Here is a 20,068-nt window from a genome sequence, read left to right on the forward strand (position 1 = left end):
CGAGGACAATCTATGACGAGGATAATCTATGGACGAGGAACACAGACCAGTAGTAGAAAATGTATGTATGTATGGCTCTGGGTTCTAACTCTTTTGAGCTTGGTAAAGTAAAAACCACGACGACTTCGTCTGTGTTGGTGTTAGCTGTCGGGCGTGCTCTGCCTTTTTGCAGTGTTTTTTTGTTAAAACTGACTGGAAAGCGCCGTGCCGTGCGTATGTCAGCGAGTGCCGGCACAGACGGGGTCCATACTTGTATCGTCTTGACATTGGCTAATCTTTGTAAAGCCAGACGAAAGAGAAAAAAAAAGACTCTTTGTAGGAAACTTTCATTCAGGACTTCGTCTGTGTTGGTGTTTCATGGCGCGCGTGCTCTACCTTTTTGGAGTGTTTTTTTTTTTTTGTCAAAAGTGGCTGGAATTTGTGTTTTTTGTGTGTGATTTTGGTGGTGGAACTGACTGGGAAGCGCTCTAAAGGGGCGCCGCGCGTGTGTCGACGAGCGCCGGCACAGACGAAGTCCATACTTATATATGTAGTTTGCCTAACTTGTAAATAAATACAAACTTGACATTGGCTAATCTTTGTAAAGCCAGACGAGAGAAAAAAAAACTTTCTTTTAAGTTATCACTTATCTATGATTCAAGTTTCTGCTTGTTTCAGTTTAATTTTTTTTTTAATAATTTTATCATAGGTATTTGGTAGAAACTTGAAATTAAAATAATTACGAAATTATTTTAATAAAGTATCTACTTATTCTGTTTGCCGCAAAAATCTACTGTTGTTATACCAATAAATATATTAAGTAATAATAGATTGACGATTGCTATGTTCATTTAACAAGTAAGTTGGTTTTGGTTAAGATTATGATAAACAAAAACATACTATTAGGATTAATTTGCCTTATTAATACTTGAATTCATTGATTTCCACTTGGTTGTTGGTGTGAATTGCATAGGCTAAAAATGCTGCCAATATATTATAATGAAAAGTTTTTGTTCCAGCCCAAAAAATGAAAGAAAAAATAGAAGAAACATATGATAAATCAAATTCAACAAAATCTACTAAGCTGAGTGCAGTGAATAATAAAATATGTTGTAAGAATGCTAGTCGAGTGGAAGGCAGAGATGCAGCTAGCTGTACAGGTTTGAACCTAGATATTTGGACTTTTGTTTAAAATATTATTTTTATATGTCTGGATAGATTTAAGGCAGCGTAATATTGTAGCAACTGTTAAAAGACAATATCTAATATGTTCTTACTTTTTTAAGTATAACTTACTAACTGATGACTGGTATGGTACATTGATGGTACTACAAGTATGTCAGAAACCTACCCGCAAGTCCGCACAACAATTGTACAAATTTCAACTCAATCTAATGAAAGATACATGAATGCATAGTAAAAACACACAGACAGACAAACTTTAAAAAAAGTGTCTTAATGTACATACTAGGATAGGAATAAAGTTTTGATGCCTGCTTCTAGTCTAAGTAAAGTTGTGGTTAAAACTAGTTTGCATAAACTTTATAATATTATGCTGGAGGGGTGACAGTTGTCACAAGTTGAAGAATCACTGAGTTCTCGCGTCATGTCATCACACCTCTCGCGCACCACTCCACTACTGCAGGAACCTACTCAGCTATGTGTTATGCCTGTAGTATAGATTATCATTATTATTATTAAATGTTCAGAAAAACATTACTACTTATACAAATGCATTATTTCAGGATCACAACTTCTGGATACTGTAACTGAAATGCTTCAGCAATTACACATTACACCTGAATCTGAACGGAATGGCACACCAAGAAGCAATTCTAAAGAAAATTATTTATTTACTGACAAACTAAAGCAACCATGTTACAAAATTCCAGCAATAAAAGTTAATAGTGATCAAGAGAAATATATTACAAGTAATAGAAATGTAGTAAATGAAACTGAAAATGGTAAGTTCCTATCCACATAATTATTAATTGTTCAAATGAATATGTACCTAAACTAAAATAATTAATATTAGTACCTATTCTTCCACCATACAAACACCTTTTTCTCAAGAACAATTTATTGAAGTTTGGGCATGTGCAACAGCCAAAATATAGCCTGTAAGCGGTTTCACTATCAAATAAAACTGACATATTCAACAATTATTCTAAATTTCTTGCATTTTCAAAAATACCTTGACTTTACAGAAAACTGTGAATTAATTTCCGGAAGAATTGACTTTGAATCAGATATTATATATACTTACAAAATTATACACAACATTTAAATAAATTCATGTAATACAATATTTGTAAAAACGTTAAATTATTAATTTTGTTAAATCAATATCTCTGCTTTAAACTCATCAATCATCATACTTAAAGCTAATTATAAGATGAATAAGTTAAAACACGTGTAATAGAATAAGATCATGTGTAACAATAATAGTAGTAAGTAAAAAAATAGTGATAAATTGACAAAGTAACTATTAAACTTTGTAGGTGACTGAAATAAACCAGCAGTAAAAAATAAATGCACAAAATTCAGGTAACATTCTTGAACATGTTGAAATCATTGCATCAAGCATAAATACATATTTCAATTAATTTTTTTAAGGTGCTGTAGTAAAGTCTCAAAATGGATTCCCGGACAATCAAAAGGAGATGGACTCCCTAAATTCAGTCACAAGTACAACACATGCTTTAGCACCAATAAATAGAATCTCTTTAGTGGAGTCAAGTCATACAATTTTAAAAGCATCATTATTGTCAAAAGTTTTGCAAGACCGTAAAGATATTTCGAACACTGGAAATGCTATGTCGTCTGATATCTTTTATTTTAAAGCTCCCGCACAGTTATACTCTAAACCGAAGGCTTCCAAAACAATATTGAATTGGACACCCACAACAAATTCTGCATCTAAAACGATATCTTTAGCCAGCACAGTGCCACAAACTGAAACTTTCAAGTCTGCTTCTAAATTAGAGTTAGGAGATCAAAAAAAGCAAACTTCACTAACTAATTCAACATCTGTATCTCAAATGATGCCTAGGAGTCCAATTATAACATCTTCAAAATTTGAGATCTCTTCAGGAGCACCAAGCTTACCTTGTGAAACATCCACACAAGAAATTTCTCCAAATAAAACTCGAAAACTTATAAAAAAAGCAGTAAGACATGTAACTACTTCAGTATCTTCCTCAGTGTTTTGTTCTCCAATTATTGGATCTTCCTTATTAAATTCACCAGCAGCAAGTTGTGAAGTTAAAACAAGTATTCCTAAATTCCACACAGCTCAGCCAAACATGACAGATTTTGAAGGCCAAACTACAACTGTGAATTCAAATGCTACTACAATAATGTCATCTATATGTGAGAATACAAGAAGTGTATTCAATAAGACAGCATTGATGGCTATGTTTGATGGTTCTCAGAAGTTATTTGGAACATCTACGTTACAAATTCCCATATCCACTGTCAAAAACTCTCAAGTTTCTTCTTTTCCATTTAGAAATAAATATGCTGCGTCTTTTGAACTGTCATCAAAGAAATCATCATGTTCTCAAAAGAAATTACAGAAGAATTCACTCATAGCAAGTACTGAATTCAAGATGATGATACCCACTTTCTGTAAAGCTCAAGGAAATGCTACTTCTGTGTGCGTGTTTGGAGGTCAAGAAACCCTAGCATCTATGTTTGATCAAACCTCCACGTCTCAAAATATATTTAAAATTTCACCAAAATCGACGGCATATACATTTGATAAGACAGAGAACTCAACACTTCAGTTTACAATTGGCGCGCCTCCATCGGCATTTTTGGCCAAATTGCCAGCACAACAACAAGTGACCAGGTAAATACAGATAATTCAGTGTGTTTTCAGTGTCATACATATTTTTATTATTTTTATATTAAATATTTATTAAACTTAAAGAATATACAGGGCATTTTTATTACATTCAGTGCCACGAAAACCGCAGTCGTTTTTTACCGGGCACTTATTATAAATAAAAAATAAAAGTATAGAAATTGGTGAGGTAGGTACATAATATTTAATCTAGTGGGTAGGTAAGGGAACATCGCTGCCTGCGAAACCGGTTTCTTAATTTTAAACTAATAACCTGACTACGGTCTGGTAGTTATGTTCGAGTATAAGTTGGTTCATCAGGTTAATTGCCATACTTAGATTTTGATAAATGAAGTGTCAAATAATAATAATTCACCTTTTTTTACACTAGATTTGACGTTTAGAACCTTTTTGTAAAGGAAATTTATTCTTCAATTGGGTTATTTTGCAGTTAAAAATTTGCCCCTAGTAGGTAAGTACCTACCAAGCTTTTGCATTAAAAGTTTTTAGAATCACAAGGAAATATTTTAAGTAATATTATTTTCAATTAATATATAGAAGTTCTTGTCCACAGTACAACTAATATACTCCAAAAGAAAATCAATTTGTACCAATACAAAGATTATAAAGGTGCCTTAGCCATGTTTGACGATGCAATACGATTATGTCCAGATAATCACACATTCTACACAATCAGAGCTCTTTATTACATGAAGCTAGGGATGTATAAAGAAGCAATAAAAGATGTACAGAAAGTGATCATATACGATCCCAGCTTCATTGACGCTTATATTTGCTTGGCTAAATCCTATCTTGCCTTAGGTTAGTATCACACAATCTATATATATTATTCAAGTAAAGGAAAAAACTTCAATAACCAATTAATAGTTTTTAATTAAGTAAGTACATTGATGTATTTGTAACTGAGGAAGATGTTACAGTTTTTGTTTTTGGATAGGCAATCTGACGAATTGATTCTGGTTGTCTATCTTTTGAAAAGTAAGTCCTTAGTAACAAAGTAATTTAAAGTTATACTTGAGTTCTTACTTTTTCTTGCTTTAGGAGTATGAATTGTTGATGACTTACTAATCGACTTCAAAAAACAGATAGCATATTGGGCTCATATGTATACATTATGTACTATGTGATAAACACTAGTAAACCGATTTTAAACATTTTTCTCTCAAAGTAGATTGTTTTGACGATTCAAAAGCACTTGTAAAAGTTTAATTGAATAAAAATATTTTGAATTTGAATTTGACTGCACTTTTAAACGTTGGAGATGACGTACCTCGGATCTACAATTGTGCGTAGGCACTTGTTCTAAAGTAACAAATGAATCGTAGGTGACATATCTGCCGCCGATGACGCTATCAGCAAGGCTCGCGCGGCGTGCGGGGAAGCCGAGGGCGAGCGCGCGAGTGAGGCGCTGCGCGAGTTGCGTACCCTGCACGTCGACACGCAGCGCGCCATCGCGGCCCAGGACTACGCTCGTGCCGTGGCCTCTTGCGAAAGATTTCTCGAACTGTGCCCTGCAAACAAGTGTGTATAAACCCCGGGACTAATCTACCGGAAAAAATCGCGCCGAGACGTCTGCCTTGGAATCCCGCTCGTCATATTATGGAAAAGTTAGAGTGCTATCCACCCGCGTTTCTAAAACATTCGCGACACTTTCCGATTTGACGCGGATTTTCGTCAACTTTTACTTAGAGTAAAGTTACACGTTGCGTTGGCGGTTCGGCGCCTGAGTTCATCCTACGCAACGCACCGGACCGCGTTTAGGCAAGCGTAGTGTGGGACGCCCGCCAGCACGATGGACCGACGATATAAAGCGGCTGGCTGGATGAGGAAGGCTGAGGACCGGGTGTGGTGGCGCTCTATAGGGAAGGCCTAAGTCCAACAGTTGACGTCCACAGGCTGATGATGATGATGATGAACGCACCGGAATCGCATCGTCTGGCCTTAGTCTTAATCACTACCTTTACCAACCTCGTAAAGTCGAAGCATAATTCGTCGCGTAGTGTTTTGAGTGAAATTCTCCTCCCAAATGTCCGCGAACTGATTTTCCGCTCGATTCTCCGACAAACTTTGATTACAATCACTTTTTTGTCTGTTCCTATAGACAAAATCCATTTTCTGTAACCTTCAGCATAAGCGAAGAAAGTCTCTCAAGCAGATGTTTAATCTTGCTTACTATATGTTGAAGCTTTCGGAATTAAAACTAAAATTTAATTCAACATTGTTTCAGCACAAAAGCTACAAAAGCTAAATGCTTGGCGATGCTTGGGAAAATTGAGCAAGCATTGGACATAGCAGAAGAATGCCTGCGACACCATGCCACAGAGCCGGAAGCTCTGTATGTCAAAGGACTGTGTCTCTATTATAGTGTATGTACCACTGCTGAATACATCTCTCGCTACGATAAGGGCTTAAGCCATAGTCTACACTGGCGAGAACTTTATGGTTTTTTTTTTCTCAGGCATGCAGGTTGCCTCACAATGTTTACCTGCTCCGTTAAAGCATGTAATATTGAATTGCTTAAAACGTACGTAACTTCGGAAAGTTAGAAGTCCGTGCCCAGGATCAAATCTCCGACCTCCCAAATAGAAGGCGGACGTTTTAACCACTGGGCCAACACGGCTCGATGTATAGAGCCTTAATACGAGTAAATAAAGAAATTGGCAGTCAGTGGGGACTTCCGACAGAAGCGAAAACTTAAAACTATCAAAATCAGTTTTTTTTTTGGATTTTCAAATTAATCAGCATTCCATCAGTTTCAAAATTCAATCAGTTTTTTCATCTATCGGCACTCCGAGCACGTTTAATATTAGCATGTCGATGATATGACAAGTCTATTTCTTTTGAAAATGCGCATTTTAGGTACTATGGTATAGTCTATCAATGATGTTATATTTTCTGGCCTCGCTCCGGTGCAAGTAAGATAAACTCTCGTTTTCATGGCTGGTTTTATAATTTCTTAAGTTTGTTTTAGTTCCAATTACAACAAGCAGTGGACTATTTCCATCAAGTTATATCGGTTTTTCCATTACATTTGGGGGCAGTTGATTCATTGGAGAAAGCTAACAGGATCCAACGTTTTGAAGAAGAAAGTAATAAACTTTAATATAATAGTGAGGAGCTAGCGAACAGAATGATGTGATTGTGCTTCTGATCAAAATATTTTTGCTTTTAAAACGGCCTAAAATTGTACCCAATTCGAGTCTAAAATTCGTGATTTGGATCATTGAATAACAAATCTGTACTCATTTTCAAGCGAAACTGCCTAAAACTGTGCAAAAATTGAGTTCAAAGTTCGTTTGAATAAAATGGTATAATTACAGCAGTGTCAATAACATTCAGTTTTGTTGGTACATTTAATTTCTCGCAATTAACGGTTTTGTTCGCCAGCACCTTTAATTCTAATTTTATTTAATGTTACTTTGGTTTTAATTGAGTTCTAATATTTACAGGTACGAAAAATTATAATGAGGGTGATTACGAAAAAGTTATAACAATAAATAATGACGCACTGAAAATTGATAAAACTAATAAAGAACACAACGTCAGACTGTATTGTAGCAATGCAGCTATTTATACAAGATTAAATAAAATACAGTTAGCGCTCGACGCGTACACGGCTGCTCTGGAAGTTAATACGAACTGCGTGACAGCTCGCAAAAACCGCGCCAAATGCTATACACAACTTGGTCAATACGAAAACGCTGTTAGCGACTACGAAAAGGTCTACAAAATTGATAAAAGTGTATTACACGAAGAATTACTAAACAAAGCCAAGGCGTTAGTGCAAGAAAAAGAAAAAGCTTACAGGTTATCTATTTATCTAGGCATATGATGAGTAATAAGGGGAAGTTTAAAAGTAGCACCAGTGGTAGAAAAGATGAGGGGTAATAGGCTGGCATGGTATGGACATTTAATGCGGAGGGAAGAGAGTCATATCACTAGAAGAATGTTAAATATGCATGTGGAAGGAAAAAAGAAAAGAGGACGACCTGAGAAAAGGTGGTTGGATTGCGTGAAAGAGGATATGCGTATAAAAGGGGTAGATGATAAGTTGATGGATGACAGAAGAGAGTGGAAGAGGAAGACATGTTGTGCTGACCCCACGTAGCATGGGATAAAGTCTGGAAGAAGAAAAAGAAGAGGGTCCATGCATCTCAAATATCGTTCAAATTCGAGCTCACAAAGTTAATTTCTGATTATTTTGCGTCATTCGCTCACAGTATTGTAATGGAAAATTTTGTTACAGAGAAATGGTTTCGTCGGTTGAGAGTTTGGTCCGCGAGCACAAATTTCAAGAAGCCCAGAAGCTAGCCGACGAGTGCCTGCAAATCCGTTGTTCTGATACAGATGTTCTTTACTCCAAAGGATTGTGCTTTTATTATACGGTAGGTTTGATAGTTGATAGATAGTGTGTTGATACGTTTGCATGGATTTTAATTTGGTAGGGTGCCTACTTGACTCTTATTTTTTCATTATTATTATTTAAGCGGTGTCTCTTAACCTACTAATAACAATACAACATCCAAGGAAATGTAAATCAAATTGTAAAATGACACCATTTTTAAAAATATACCACGCAGCCTATTAACAAGGTCTATAGTCATCATACTGATCATAGGAATCATATACTCATAAATACGCTGGACTTGCTATTGCCGTCGGGTTCTTGTAGCAACTTGATCATTGCCATTTTGGCACTGATATTATATCAGCAGAGAACGTCATGTGAGCATACTTGGAACTATGAGACATCTATCAACACGACCATTGACACAAAGTGTCAATCTTGATTACCAATGCGCTCAATGGAGCCCTTCGAATCAGCACAATAAAAAATCATTTTGTGTGGCACATCTCTTCCAGCGTACTTGTATATTGTCCATTTCAGTGGTGAAAACACCCATTGACGCTATGTACTATTATATAAGGTGTTATACATACACCATATAATATAAATCAAGATGAGTACATATTTTATTAAATTTTATTTCAGGGTCAATATGAAAAAGCAATGGAGTATTTTAAAAAAGTATTAAATATCGACCCTCGTACACATCGCAAGGCATTCCCACAGTTTAAAAAAACAAAATCGATTAAAGTTACTATAAAACAAGGTAAGTTTTTTGAGATCATTAAATTTTTTATTCTGTACAAATCCATCCCCGTAACTTTGGCAACGTTGATCTAGGTTTTTAAAATCCCGTCACCTGTCACCAGAGGTACGCCCCAGAACTAACTCAACATCTGTTTTAGGTGATGACTTATTTAATTCCAACCGATGGATCGATGCTCGATGTAAATACAAAGACGCGAAATTAATTGATGAAGAGAATTGGAATCTCTCCCTTAGAATGCATTGTAGAATGGCCGAGACGTACTTAAAAACAAATGAAATATGTGCCGCTATTGCTGAATATACATCCGCTCTGAAATTTGACAATACTTGTGTAGAAGTGCTGCGTGAACGCGCTAAATGGTATAGCAATTGCGAGCTATACGAAAAGGCTATTCAAGATTATCTAACCATATACGCCATTGATGATTGTGAAAAAACTAAGCAGTCTACTCTAAACTTTATAAAAATCCTCAAAGAAAACAATGCTTACAAGAAAAAAATTAAGAATGCAGAGTCGTTGATCAGAACCCCTGCAACTGAGAATGTGGAACTTGCTCTGAAACTTGCAGAAGAATGTCTGGAATTCGACAGTTCCGACACAAAAGCGCTTTGTGTTAAAGGATTGTGCCTCTATTATAAGGTATTTGAACGCGCAGTGTGTTTATTTTTGACATCGTATAGGTATTGATGATGATAATCACTTTTAATTTTTCGTAGTAATATGCGTTTTAAGTAATTAAATATACTTATCTTGCTTTAATGGTGAAAGAAAATATCAAAAATTTAATAAAAAGTCAAACCATTTATTCAAAATAGATAACATTGCACACTTTTTGATGATCACTTGTTGGATTTGTATCGTGAAATCTGAAAGTTCTCCATAATTTGCCGCTGAGCCTCGATAGCTCAACGGTTGAGGAGGGGCCTGAATTCCGAAAGGTCGGCGGTTCAAATCCCATCCGTTGCACTATTGTCGTACCCAGTCCTGGCACAAGCTTCACGCTTGATTGGAGGGGAAAGGGGAGTATTACCCTTTATCATTTTTGGAGTAGACCCATGCTAAGTGCGGTGATGGGTTCAGATGATGATGACAGGCACTAGTTATTTATTAATATGACGAATTTTTGTTTCAGGATCTATATGAACAAGCGCTAGATCTATTTCAACAGATATTACGACTTAGACCATCGCATTCAACTGCGCTCAAGGAAACAAAAAAGATTAAATGCCTCATGCGTACATTAGAGAAAGGTATTTGTAAATTTTATTTTTTATTTTTTTTATTAATAAAATATTACAATAATAAAAATATTATTTAAATATTAATTGATTTATTTGGAAATTTGCGTACATTAACATACGAGTAGTATAGTGAAGTTGGAGACTGCAATGTTCTGACAATAGGTCACATAACTTTGTTAATAACTTGTATACGATGAAAGCAAATAATAAATTAGGTAAAAAAAAAACTATTTACGCCAATTTAATTGGTTGAAGTTACGTGCTTAAGAGGGCTCTCTCCGTCACTCGTTTCATACAATCGTAGTTCCAATTTCATTTGAATACTAAGCAACCTAAGTCCATGAAATTTTGCAGACATATTCTAGAAACTAATATCTATGTCTGAGGTTTTCCAGATTTCTGTTAAAATATTCGGTTTCAAAGTTACGCGGTCTTAAAAATTTTCATACAAATCTTGGAGCCCCTGTAATTTTAAAACTACATATTTTTAGAAAAATCTAAAACACCACAGACACAGATATTAGTTTCTAGAATATGTCTGCAAAATTTCATGGACTTTGGTTGCTTAATATTCAAATGAAATTGGAACTACGATTGTATGAAACGAGTGGAAACGAGTGACGGTGAGAGCCCTGTTAACAGACGTAAGGTTGTGGTCCCTATTTTTGAATGACAATTTGTTACAAACGCGGTTTCCATGCTTTGTCACAACATTGAAAATTATCTTTTAAACCGACTTCAAAATATAAATAAATTATCATCTTTTGACATGTATTTTTCAGGTAACGATGCATTTAAAAATCGCCGTTGGCATGACGCCTTAGATAGTTTTAATGAAGCATTAACCATTGATGTGTTTCATAAGAATTTTAACGTTAGACTGCATTGCAAAAAGGCCGTAATATACTATGAACTAAAAGATCTACAATCAGCGATTAACGAATATACGAGTGCTCTGGAATTGGATAATAACTGTGTCGAAGCACTCCATGAGCGCGCTCAGTGCTACAGCAAGGTTTATCGATATGAAAATGCTATTGAAGATTATGAAAAAATACACGTAATCGATAAGAACGAAATAAATAAACTATGCGCACGTAGCTCCATAGAACTTCTTAAGGGGAAGATTTTTTATAGAGAAAAACTGAGGCTGGCACGGACTTTGATTCAGGGTCGTGAAACTGAGAATGTGAAACGAGCCCTGAAACTTGCGGAAGAATGTCTGCAATTCAATAGTTCTGACACAGAAGCTCTTTGCGTTAAAGGATTGTGCCTCTATTATAAGGTACTATTTATTGATTATTATACAGATATTGGAAAAGCCTCAATGAAAAACCGGCCAAGTGCGAGTCAGACTCGCGCACTGAGGGTTCCGTACTTGGATAATTTTTCCGTCATTTTTTACGATAAATCAAAAACTGTTATGCATGAAAATAAATAAAAATCCTTTTTAGAATATATAGGTAAAGCCCTTTCATAATATGATACCCCACTTGGTATAGTTTTCTTACTTTGAAAATGTAAACACTTTTTTTTTTAATGATGTGGCCAGAAATTTACGGTTTTCGGATTTATTCGTTTACTTGTGCTGTAAGACCTACCCTACCTGCCAAATTTTATGATTCTAGGTCAACGTGAAGTACCCTATAGGTTTTCTTGACAGACACGACGGATGGACGGACGGACAGACAGACAGATAGACAGACAACAAAGTGATCCTATAAGGGTTCCTTTTGAGGTACGAAACCCTAAAAATTGCGCCAGTTTGACGCCGGGATGGGTCGCTGGTATAGTAATATAGTTACGCATATATTATGTTATTATAATGGCATAAACTGATATAAATTTCATTTTGACATCGATGGTAGGATGAATAAATGATTTTCATTGCTTGTTTCAGGATCAATATGATCAAGCGTTAGATCAATTTCAACAAGTATTAGTACTTGAACCATGGCATCCAACGGCGGTCAAGGACACACGAAAGATTGAATACCTAAAACGTACAATAGAGAAAGGTATTGTAAAGTATTGATTTATAATTATTATTTTTGTAATTTTTATAATTATTATTATATTTCAGCCTCAATAGCTCAACCGGTAAAGGAGTAGACTGAAAACCGAAAGGTCGACGGTTCAAACCACGCCCGTTGCACTATTGTCGTGCCTACTCCTAGCACAAGCCTGACGCTTAGTTGGAGAGGAAAGGGGAATATTAGTCATTTAACATGGCTAATATTCTTTTTTTTTTTAATGCGTACCTTTTGAAACTTATACAGGGTGTAACCAGAACTGTAACAAAAACTTAGCTTGACATAACATAATCTTAACTTAACATAATCCAATGCCAATAACCATTTACCTTATTTTGTAGTTGTAGTGATTTATTATTTTTCAAACCCGCATTGTATAGCGTGCAAAACTCGGGTCAATGCCCCACCTACGACGCGGTATTGACTTCGAGTGACTTATATACGGAACGTTCGGTGACCTTTAGCGTCAGTAAGATGTTTTATTTGTTAAAAGATCCCAATATATTTATTGGGAACTTTTAACAAAATACAGGTTTTTTTTTTTAAATTCGTAGTTTTTTTTATGGTATCTTATCAGTAATCATCAGTACTATCACCTGTCTTCTTTTTTGCTAGCGCTCTGGTTATACCCTGTATAAGGGCGTTGTTTTCAACCAACTACAAAGAAACTCAACTCGATACGTACTTTTAGGTAACGATTCATTTTCAAGAGGTCGATGGCAAGAAGCTTTGGATAATTTTAATATGGCACTAACGATTGATGAAGATAACAAAAATCTCAATGTCAAACTGTACTGTAAAAGGGCAGCGACAGTTAGATTGATGGGTGAAAGTAATATACATGCAGCGATTAGAGACTATACGATTGCTTTAGTATTGGATAATAAATGCGTGGAAGCGCTCCGTGGCCGCGCGCACTGTTACACCGACGTTAAGCAATACGAAGACGCTATTAAAGATTATGAAAAATTATACACAATTGATCAAAGCGAAGAAATTAAACAGTTATTAAGTATGGCCAAAACAGCATACGATGGACAAAAGTACAGGTATAAAATATTTCTTTGGGTACATTTGACTAGATAGGTCCATGGTATGTTATATTTTTTTTTATTCTAATATTTTTAAGGGCCTTTTATAGGTGTCCTATATGCCAGCCCCATCGGTACAATCTAAATTAAAATTAAACTAGTTATAAACCTAAACCTACAACAATTTGAGATGGTTTGTTACTAAAAAGACTATAACACCGACCTTGAGTACTCGGATTTTTTAAAATATACCTATCAATTACATTCAAAAAGACTATTCATGTGGGCCTCTAAGAGATATTACTATAGATTAAATATGCGTATGTATTATTTTGTAGATTTGCTCAAGGAAAAGCCGAAATAGGGAATAAACTATACAAGCGGAAAAAGTTTAGAGATGCATTGGCCATGTATAAAGAAGCGATAAGATTGGACCCTGAAACTGCCGAATATTATAGCAAAACATATTCCTGCTACATTAACCTGTCGATATTAAAAGAAGCATTAGTTGCCGCTAAAAAAGCGGTTGCTCTTGATGCCAAACAAAGTCAAAGTTTTGACGGTATCGCTAAATGTTATTTGGCATTGGGTGAGTATGAAAAAAAGTTGTCATAGTTCTGTAAGTTCTTAAGGTGCACTAGACGGGTCTGCCCGCGAAATTCAAATTTAATTTGGTTTTCCGCAATTTGTAAACTGATACGACAAAGTAGGCTTATGGCATTCTAATAGCGCCAATAGCAGTATCATCTCCACAGGTTTACATAAAAATATTTACTTGAAAGTGTTCAGTTTAAGAAATTAAGTCAAAATAATGAGTTTGACATGTTACTCACACATTAGTTGATACTCTGACTAATTTCTTAATAGGGGTAATTCGTACAAATAGGTAAAGAAAAATAGTATTCTATAGTATCTGTGACTTTACCGGGTTACAGCTGAAAATGTGTCATGCATTTTATGCGTATTGGCGCATTTCATGCAAGACATTATGCTAAGTTGTATACTCATTTGGGATGATGTCACTGATGAAAATGTTACATTAACAGTATGTCTGTAACATTGACAACGCATAAATACATTTTCTTTCTCTTTCTTAATCATATTTTAGGGGAGTTATCTGGTGCCGATCGAGCTATTACTAAAGCGAGTGACGCCGGGTTCGATTGTACGGACGACCGTCGCGAGCTGGAAACGCTGCGTCGGCTGCACGCGCAGGCTCAGAAATACGTTGAGGAACAAAACTACGACCGCGCTATTGCCTGCATGGACCAATGTCTTCAAACTAGTCCATTCTGTTCTAGGTGAGTACCGCCGTCTATAATCCATCGAGTGTCTGAACATCAAAGTCTCGAACAGTGCTAGTTACCAGGGATTGAATTACCGGTATTTTTTGTAACGTTACCAAAACACCGTTATAACGTTAAATAGTAAGGACAAAAATTCCAATACTCATACGTTCATTGACGTTATCTGGATACCCTTATTAATAACGGTAAAAGTAACAATACGTATACCGGATAATTAACCGAACCGTATAATTACCAGATGCCTTGTATTAAGTAAGCATTTTCGCTCGACGCGCATTCACAGTTAAGTAACGATATAACGTCATGATATTGGTATAGGTACCGCTAAAGTAATCAAGTTACAATGATACTTCCATTAAAAATGGAACCTTAAATCCTTGGATCATGAGGATTTCGTCTGTGTTGGTGTTAGCTGGCGGGCGTGCTCTGCCTTTTTGGAGTGTTTTTTTTTGTTAAAACTGACTGGAAAACGCTCTAAGGGGGTACCGTGCGTGTGTCGGCGAGCGCCGGCACAGACGGGGTCCATACTTGTATAGTTTAACTAACATGTTACAAATAACTACAAAATTGACATTGGCTAATCTTTGTAAAGCCAGATGAGAGAAAAAAAATAAGGAACATGTAAGTTAATAACTTCACTATAGGAATAGAATATATTTTTTATACTAATTTGCAGTCGCCTGACACTTTTAATAAAATTATATTTAAATGTTGTGCCTTACCAGTTACCTAACAGTATTTTTTATAATCTAATAGTCAAATTATATACTTTATGTTTCAGAGTAAAACTTATAAAGGCTGAGTGTTTGGCGATGCTCGGAAAAATTGAGCAAGCGCTAGAGATAGCTGATGATTGCATTAGATTAAATCAGTCTGACATAGACGCTCTTTTTGTTAAAGGACTGTGCATTTACTATAATGTATGTATATGATTCAACTTTATATTAAAAACCATATCTCGTAATGAGTATATATAATGCAATAGCAAGATTACCCTCTCATTCTTCCTCCCAGCCACATTGAAAACGTTTATTTTAGAATTGTTTTCTTTCAATGGTTTAGGCATTTTTTACGGTTTATATATAGCTGGTATTTTGATGGTATGGTTGCATATAAATGTAGGAAATTAAATATAGGAATCTAGCGGCATGCGTTGTAATGCCTTTTTCAGCTTAACGACTCCAGCGCCAATCATTGTACGTTGATGCTACTATGGCAGAAAATTTTGCGCAAGTAACAACAATAAACACAACTGTACAAAATTTCAGCTCAATCGGATGAACATTACGCATTGGTGCATATAATATAATTATACATTGTATAATCGTATGTACGTCCCTAATGGTAGTGACGTTATGTCCTGCGTCTTGCATGTTTTTTTTTTAAATTAATCATTTCTAAAAAAAAATTAATTTTTAAACTTGTTTCAGGAAAAACATGAACAGGCCTTGAAATATTTCAAAGAAATTTTGCGTCTGTCGCCAGATCACGTGAAAGCTACGGCGGCATACAAAAAGGCTAAATTGTTGCAACAGAAGAAAGAACAAGGTACTATGCATTTTTATAGGGGTTTTAAACTCACTGCATCATCAACAAGAAATTTAATTTTTTCGTAGTGTAACCTAAATTCACGGTTTTCTAATTTTTCCCTTAACTTGTGCTAAAACGCTACCTGTCCATGATTCTAGGTCAATGGGAAGTACCCTATAGGTTTTGATTGCCTTGATGGTTCTTCACAGACACGACAGACAGACAACGAAGTGATTCTATTAGGGTTCCTTTTCTCTCTGGAGATACAGACCCCTAAAAAATGTTTATTTAAAAAGTTGCACCTGAGTAGATTCAAATATTTCCTTGACTTATTTCTCGTGACCCGCAGGCAATGAAGAATTTAAGATGGGCCGATGGCAGAAAGCATTACTTCTGTACAACGAAGCATTAGCGGTGGACATGACGCATGTTAAAGTTAATGCCAAATTGCACTTTAACAAGGCGACAGTATACTGGAAGCTCAAGCAAACTCAGCTGGCTGCCGACGCTTGCACATCGGCTCTTGAGTTGGACGAAAGCTATGTGAAAGCCCTGACTTTACGCGCTACTTGCTTCACTGAACTCAAAGAATACGATTGCGTCATCGATGACTACGAACAAATCTACAGAATAGATCCCAGCGACGATATCAAACAGTTATTGGAGAAAGCCAAACGGTCCCAAAATGAGAAATCGCTAACCAGGAACTATTATACTATTCTAGGCGTCGATAGAGCTGCGACTAAACCGGACATCATACGAGCTTACAGGTAATATTTCTAACTGACTTCCAATCCAATTCGCTAAATACGGTAAATTAAAACAATTTCCCTAACATTTTAGTTAAAGGGTGTATCTGTATAGTAAGGTTATAGTTAAAGTAATCTTAGTCTGCTGGGATGCTTCAGCCATGGCAAGGTAGGGTAGTCCTTGACTGCAATCTCGCCTGGTGGTAAGTGATGATGCAGTCTAAGATGAAAGCGGGCTAACTTGGAAGGAGCATGGCAGTTTTATTGAACCCATAACTTTTTATCAGTTTCTACACATCATACCGGAATGCGAAACTGCTTGGCAGCACGGCTTTGCCGGTATGGTGGTAACTAGCCACAGCCTTAACAGAATAGACCAGAGATTTGGAAATTAATTATATATTCCCAAATTGCCCCTGCCGGGAATCGAACCCCGGATCTCCCACTTATAAGACCAAAGCGCTCACCACCGCGCCAGGGAGGTTATTATGATTAATTTCGAGGGTTTCTAGCTCGTTCACACAGGCTGCGTAAGCGTTGACGTAGCGCGTACCATTGCGTTATAATGTATGAAACATGGCACATCGCTCGCTTGCGTAAAGCGTGGACGTATGCGTAACCCAGTGTGTTAGGGATTTACACGCGTCACTACGCACGTCACGTGTACGCAATTAGTGTGAATCGGCCTTAAACGTGCACTTTTGTTCTCCCAGACAACTCTCGCTAGTGCATCACCCGGACCGGCACTCCGGGCGCTCCACGTTTGAGCGCCAGAGACACGAGCGACGCTTCAAAGAGGTGCTGGAGGCCTACACCACGCTCAGCGACCCGGTCCAGCGTCGCAAATACGATGCTAAATGTAAGTTGCACAGGTTTAGTTTGGTCTGGTGGGAGGCTTCGGCCGTGGCTAGTTAAGCCGTGCCGCCAAGCGATTTAGCGTTCCGATACGATAAAAAAAAAGATTGCAATCTATGGAGGCTCTGTCTATAGTCGAGATCCTCCACTAAGAAAAGATTTTAGAAAAATAAAATACCTAAAGACGCGTGTAGCTAGTAAGCAGAAAAAAAGTCAGGCAAGCATTCCTGCAGCGAAAAGGTTTAAAAAATTCATTTTATTTTATACTTAACCAATGTTAGTATTTGTACGGCTTAGGGTTATTGATTTACATGTTATATTATTATTTGTGAATTTGAAGTAATTATTCGGAAGTTACAGAAAATTAAGATGATTATATTCGTACTCAGTATGTTGTCTGTGATGGTATTTTCGAGTAGTAGTCAGGTTTATGGTATTTTGCTTATATTATGTTTTTGTTTACAGGTCACAAAGTATGGAAGAATTACTAGGTCAGAAGTGTTAAAGTGTACGGCCAACTAAAACGCATTTAAGTCAGTCAGTTTTGTTGTTACTTTGATATTATTATCAAAATGTGTGAAAAACAATTATTTAATACTGTAAGTACAAATAAGTATACCGAAATGTGAGTTTAGGTGCCTATTTCCGAAAAAAATTAGATTTAAAACACTAGTGACTTATTGCTTGTAAAGCGTCTACCTCCGATTTCATTGTATGTAAGTAATAGAATAAGATGTATCGAATTTGTATTGTCCCATATTGACAGGATCAAAAATGGATTAAAAAATAAATGTACATTCAATTTTTTATTTTAATAATTATTATTAGAATTATATTTTTAATCAAATAAACTTTTACAAGTGCTTTTGAATTGTCAAAATAATTTACCATGTATTATGTATTTGTAGATATTATGCAGTGATGCAACCCCTATCAAAATCTAAGTGTCCGCTTCTGTTTGTAGTCGATTTATAACAAAATTTGTTAAAGTCTGTTAAATTCAACTATGTACTTTGAAACTTATACATTTATGTTTGTATGATATTACAACTTTTAGGCGCGTTTCCGCTGAAGCGGAAGTGATCGGAGACGTGTTGAGGTCAGATTGACGTTATAATTTTATCACGTCATCTCTCAATAATCTGATTGGTAGAAAACACACAATCTCCATTCCGCTCGGCCTCATTGGATACGCGCCCTGAGGGTGTCTTCGCCGCAAAGTGGCAACGCGGCTGCAGCGCTGCTTTGTAAATCCATATAATCGATCGATAAATTGACGCGCGGGTGTAGCGTTGCAGTCGCGCGTTTGCATTTATATGGATTTATAAAGCAGTGTGGCCACTGCATTGCAGCTACGCTGCCTCCGCGCGACATTTTGCGGCTTTGGAGACGCTCTTAACAGGGCTCTCTCCGTCACTTACTGTATACAATCGTAGTTCCAATTTCATTTGAATATCAACCAAAGTCCATGAAATTTTGCAGACATATTCTAGAAACTAATATCTGTGCCTGTGGTGTTTTAGATTTTCCTACAAATATGTAGTTTTAAAATTACAGGGGCTCAAAGATTTGTATGTGAATTTTTAAGACCGCGTAACTTTGAAACCGAATATTTTAACAGAAATCTGGAAAACCACAGGCATAGATATTAGTTTCTAGAATATGTCTGCAAAATTTCATGGACTGTGGTTGCTTAATATTCAAATGAAATTGGAACTACGTTTGTATAGAGCGAGTGACGGAGAGACCCCTCTTAAAGTTCATGGCATCGTGAGACGTGTTCACATTGGCTCTCTCCCTGCTGCAGAAAAAGGTTTAGTAGTACATATAAGGAATTTTCGGACAAGGACATTACCACGGATCTGTTTTGCGATAACTTGGCTAAATTTAAAGCCAAGTTGTTCAAATCATTCGATTCCTCAATAGGTTAACGATAATTAGTGTCAGTCCCTAGCCGTAAGTATTTTGTATTTTAGATGATTTAAGATAATTTTGCTTAGTTTAACTTAACTTTACTTTAACTTAATTTCCATCTTATTATATTCTTTTAAAATTTATAACTTAAGTATTTTTTCATTGTCCTTAGGTTAGCTATTATATTATATTTTATATTTTACTGTACGACTTATGTTTATGTTAATGCACGCTGTGACTGCCCGTAAGTGGAGTTGCATAAGAGCTCTAGAATTTAAGGAACAACATGTATAATTTAAATGTGTAACTCTGTGGGCGGTACTTTAGTAAATAAATAAATAAATAAGTGACCAAAGATTTTACACGTTTATTATATGTATTGGTTTTATTTTTATTCCAATGTACTATTGAATTTGATACTATTTTAATAAATATTATATATCT

At 36.0% G+C, this 20,068-nt stretch overlaps 1 protein-coding gene across 1 annotated transcript; it reads left to right on the plus strand.

The window, feature by feature from the left end:
- The first annotated feature begins 650 nt into the window (after nt 1–650).
- LOC123872214 lies at nt 651–18,507 on the plus strand. Its single transcript, XM_045916399.1, has 23 exons — nt 651–837; nt 999–1,139; nt 1,725–1,943; nt 2,596–3,832; nt 4,401–4,648; nt 5,173–5,368; nt 6,075–6,213; nt 6,819–6,936; nt 7,297–7,654; nt 8,094–8,232; nt 8,841–8,961; nt 9,101–9,603; nt 10,097–10,214; nt 10,988–11,490; nt 12,106–12,223; nt 12,930–13,287; nt 13,608–13,858; nt 14,378–14,570; nt 15,358–15,496; nt 16,007–16,124; nt 16,456–16,876; nt 17,569–17,714; nt 18,176–18,507. The coding sequence occupies exons 2-23, from the start codon at nt 1,007–1,009 to the stop codon at nt 18,199–18,201; spliced, it is 5,802 nt and encodes a 1,933-aa protein (XP_045772355.1). The 5' UTR covers nt 651–837; nt 999–1,006; the 3' UTR covers nt 18,202–18,507.
- Nucleotides 18,508–20,068: the final 1,561 nt, after the last annotated feature.

The sequence above is a fragment of the Maniola jurtina genome, chromosome 14 (genome assembly GCF_905333055.1).
Source record: "Maniola jurtina chromosome 14, ilManJurt1.1, whole genome shotgun sequence".
NCBI classification, from domain to species: domain Eukaryota; kingdom Metazoa; phylum Arthropoda; class Insecta; order Lepidoptera; family Nymphalidae; genus Maniola; species Maniola jurtina.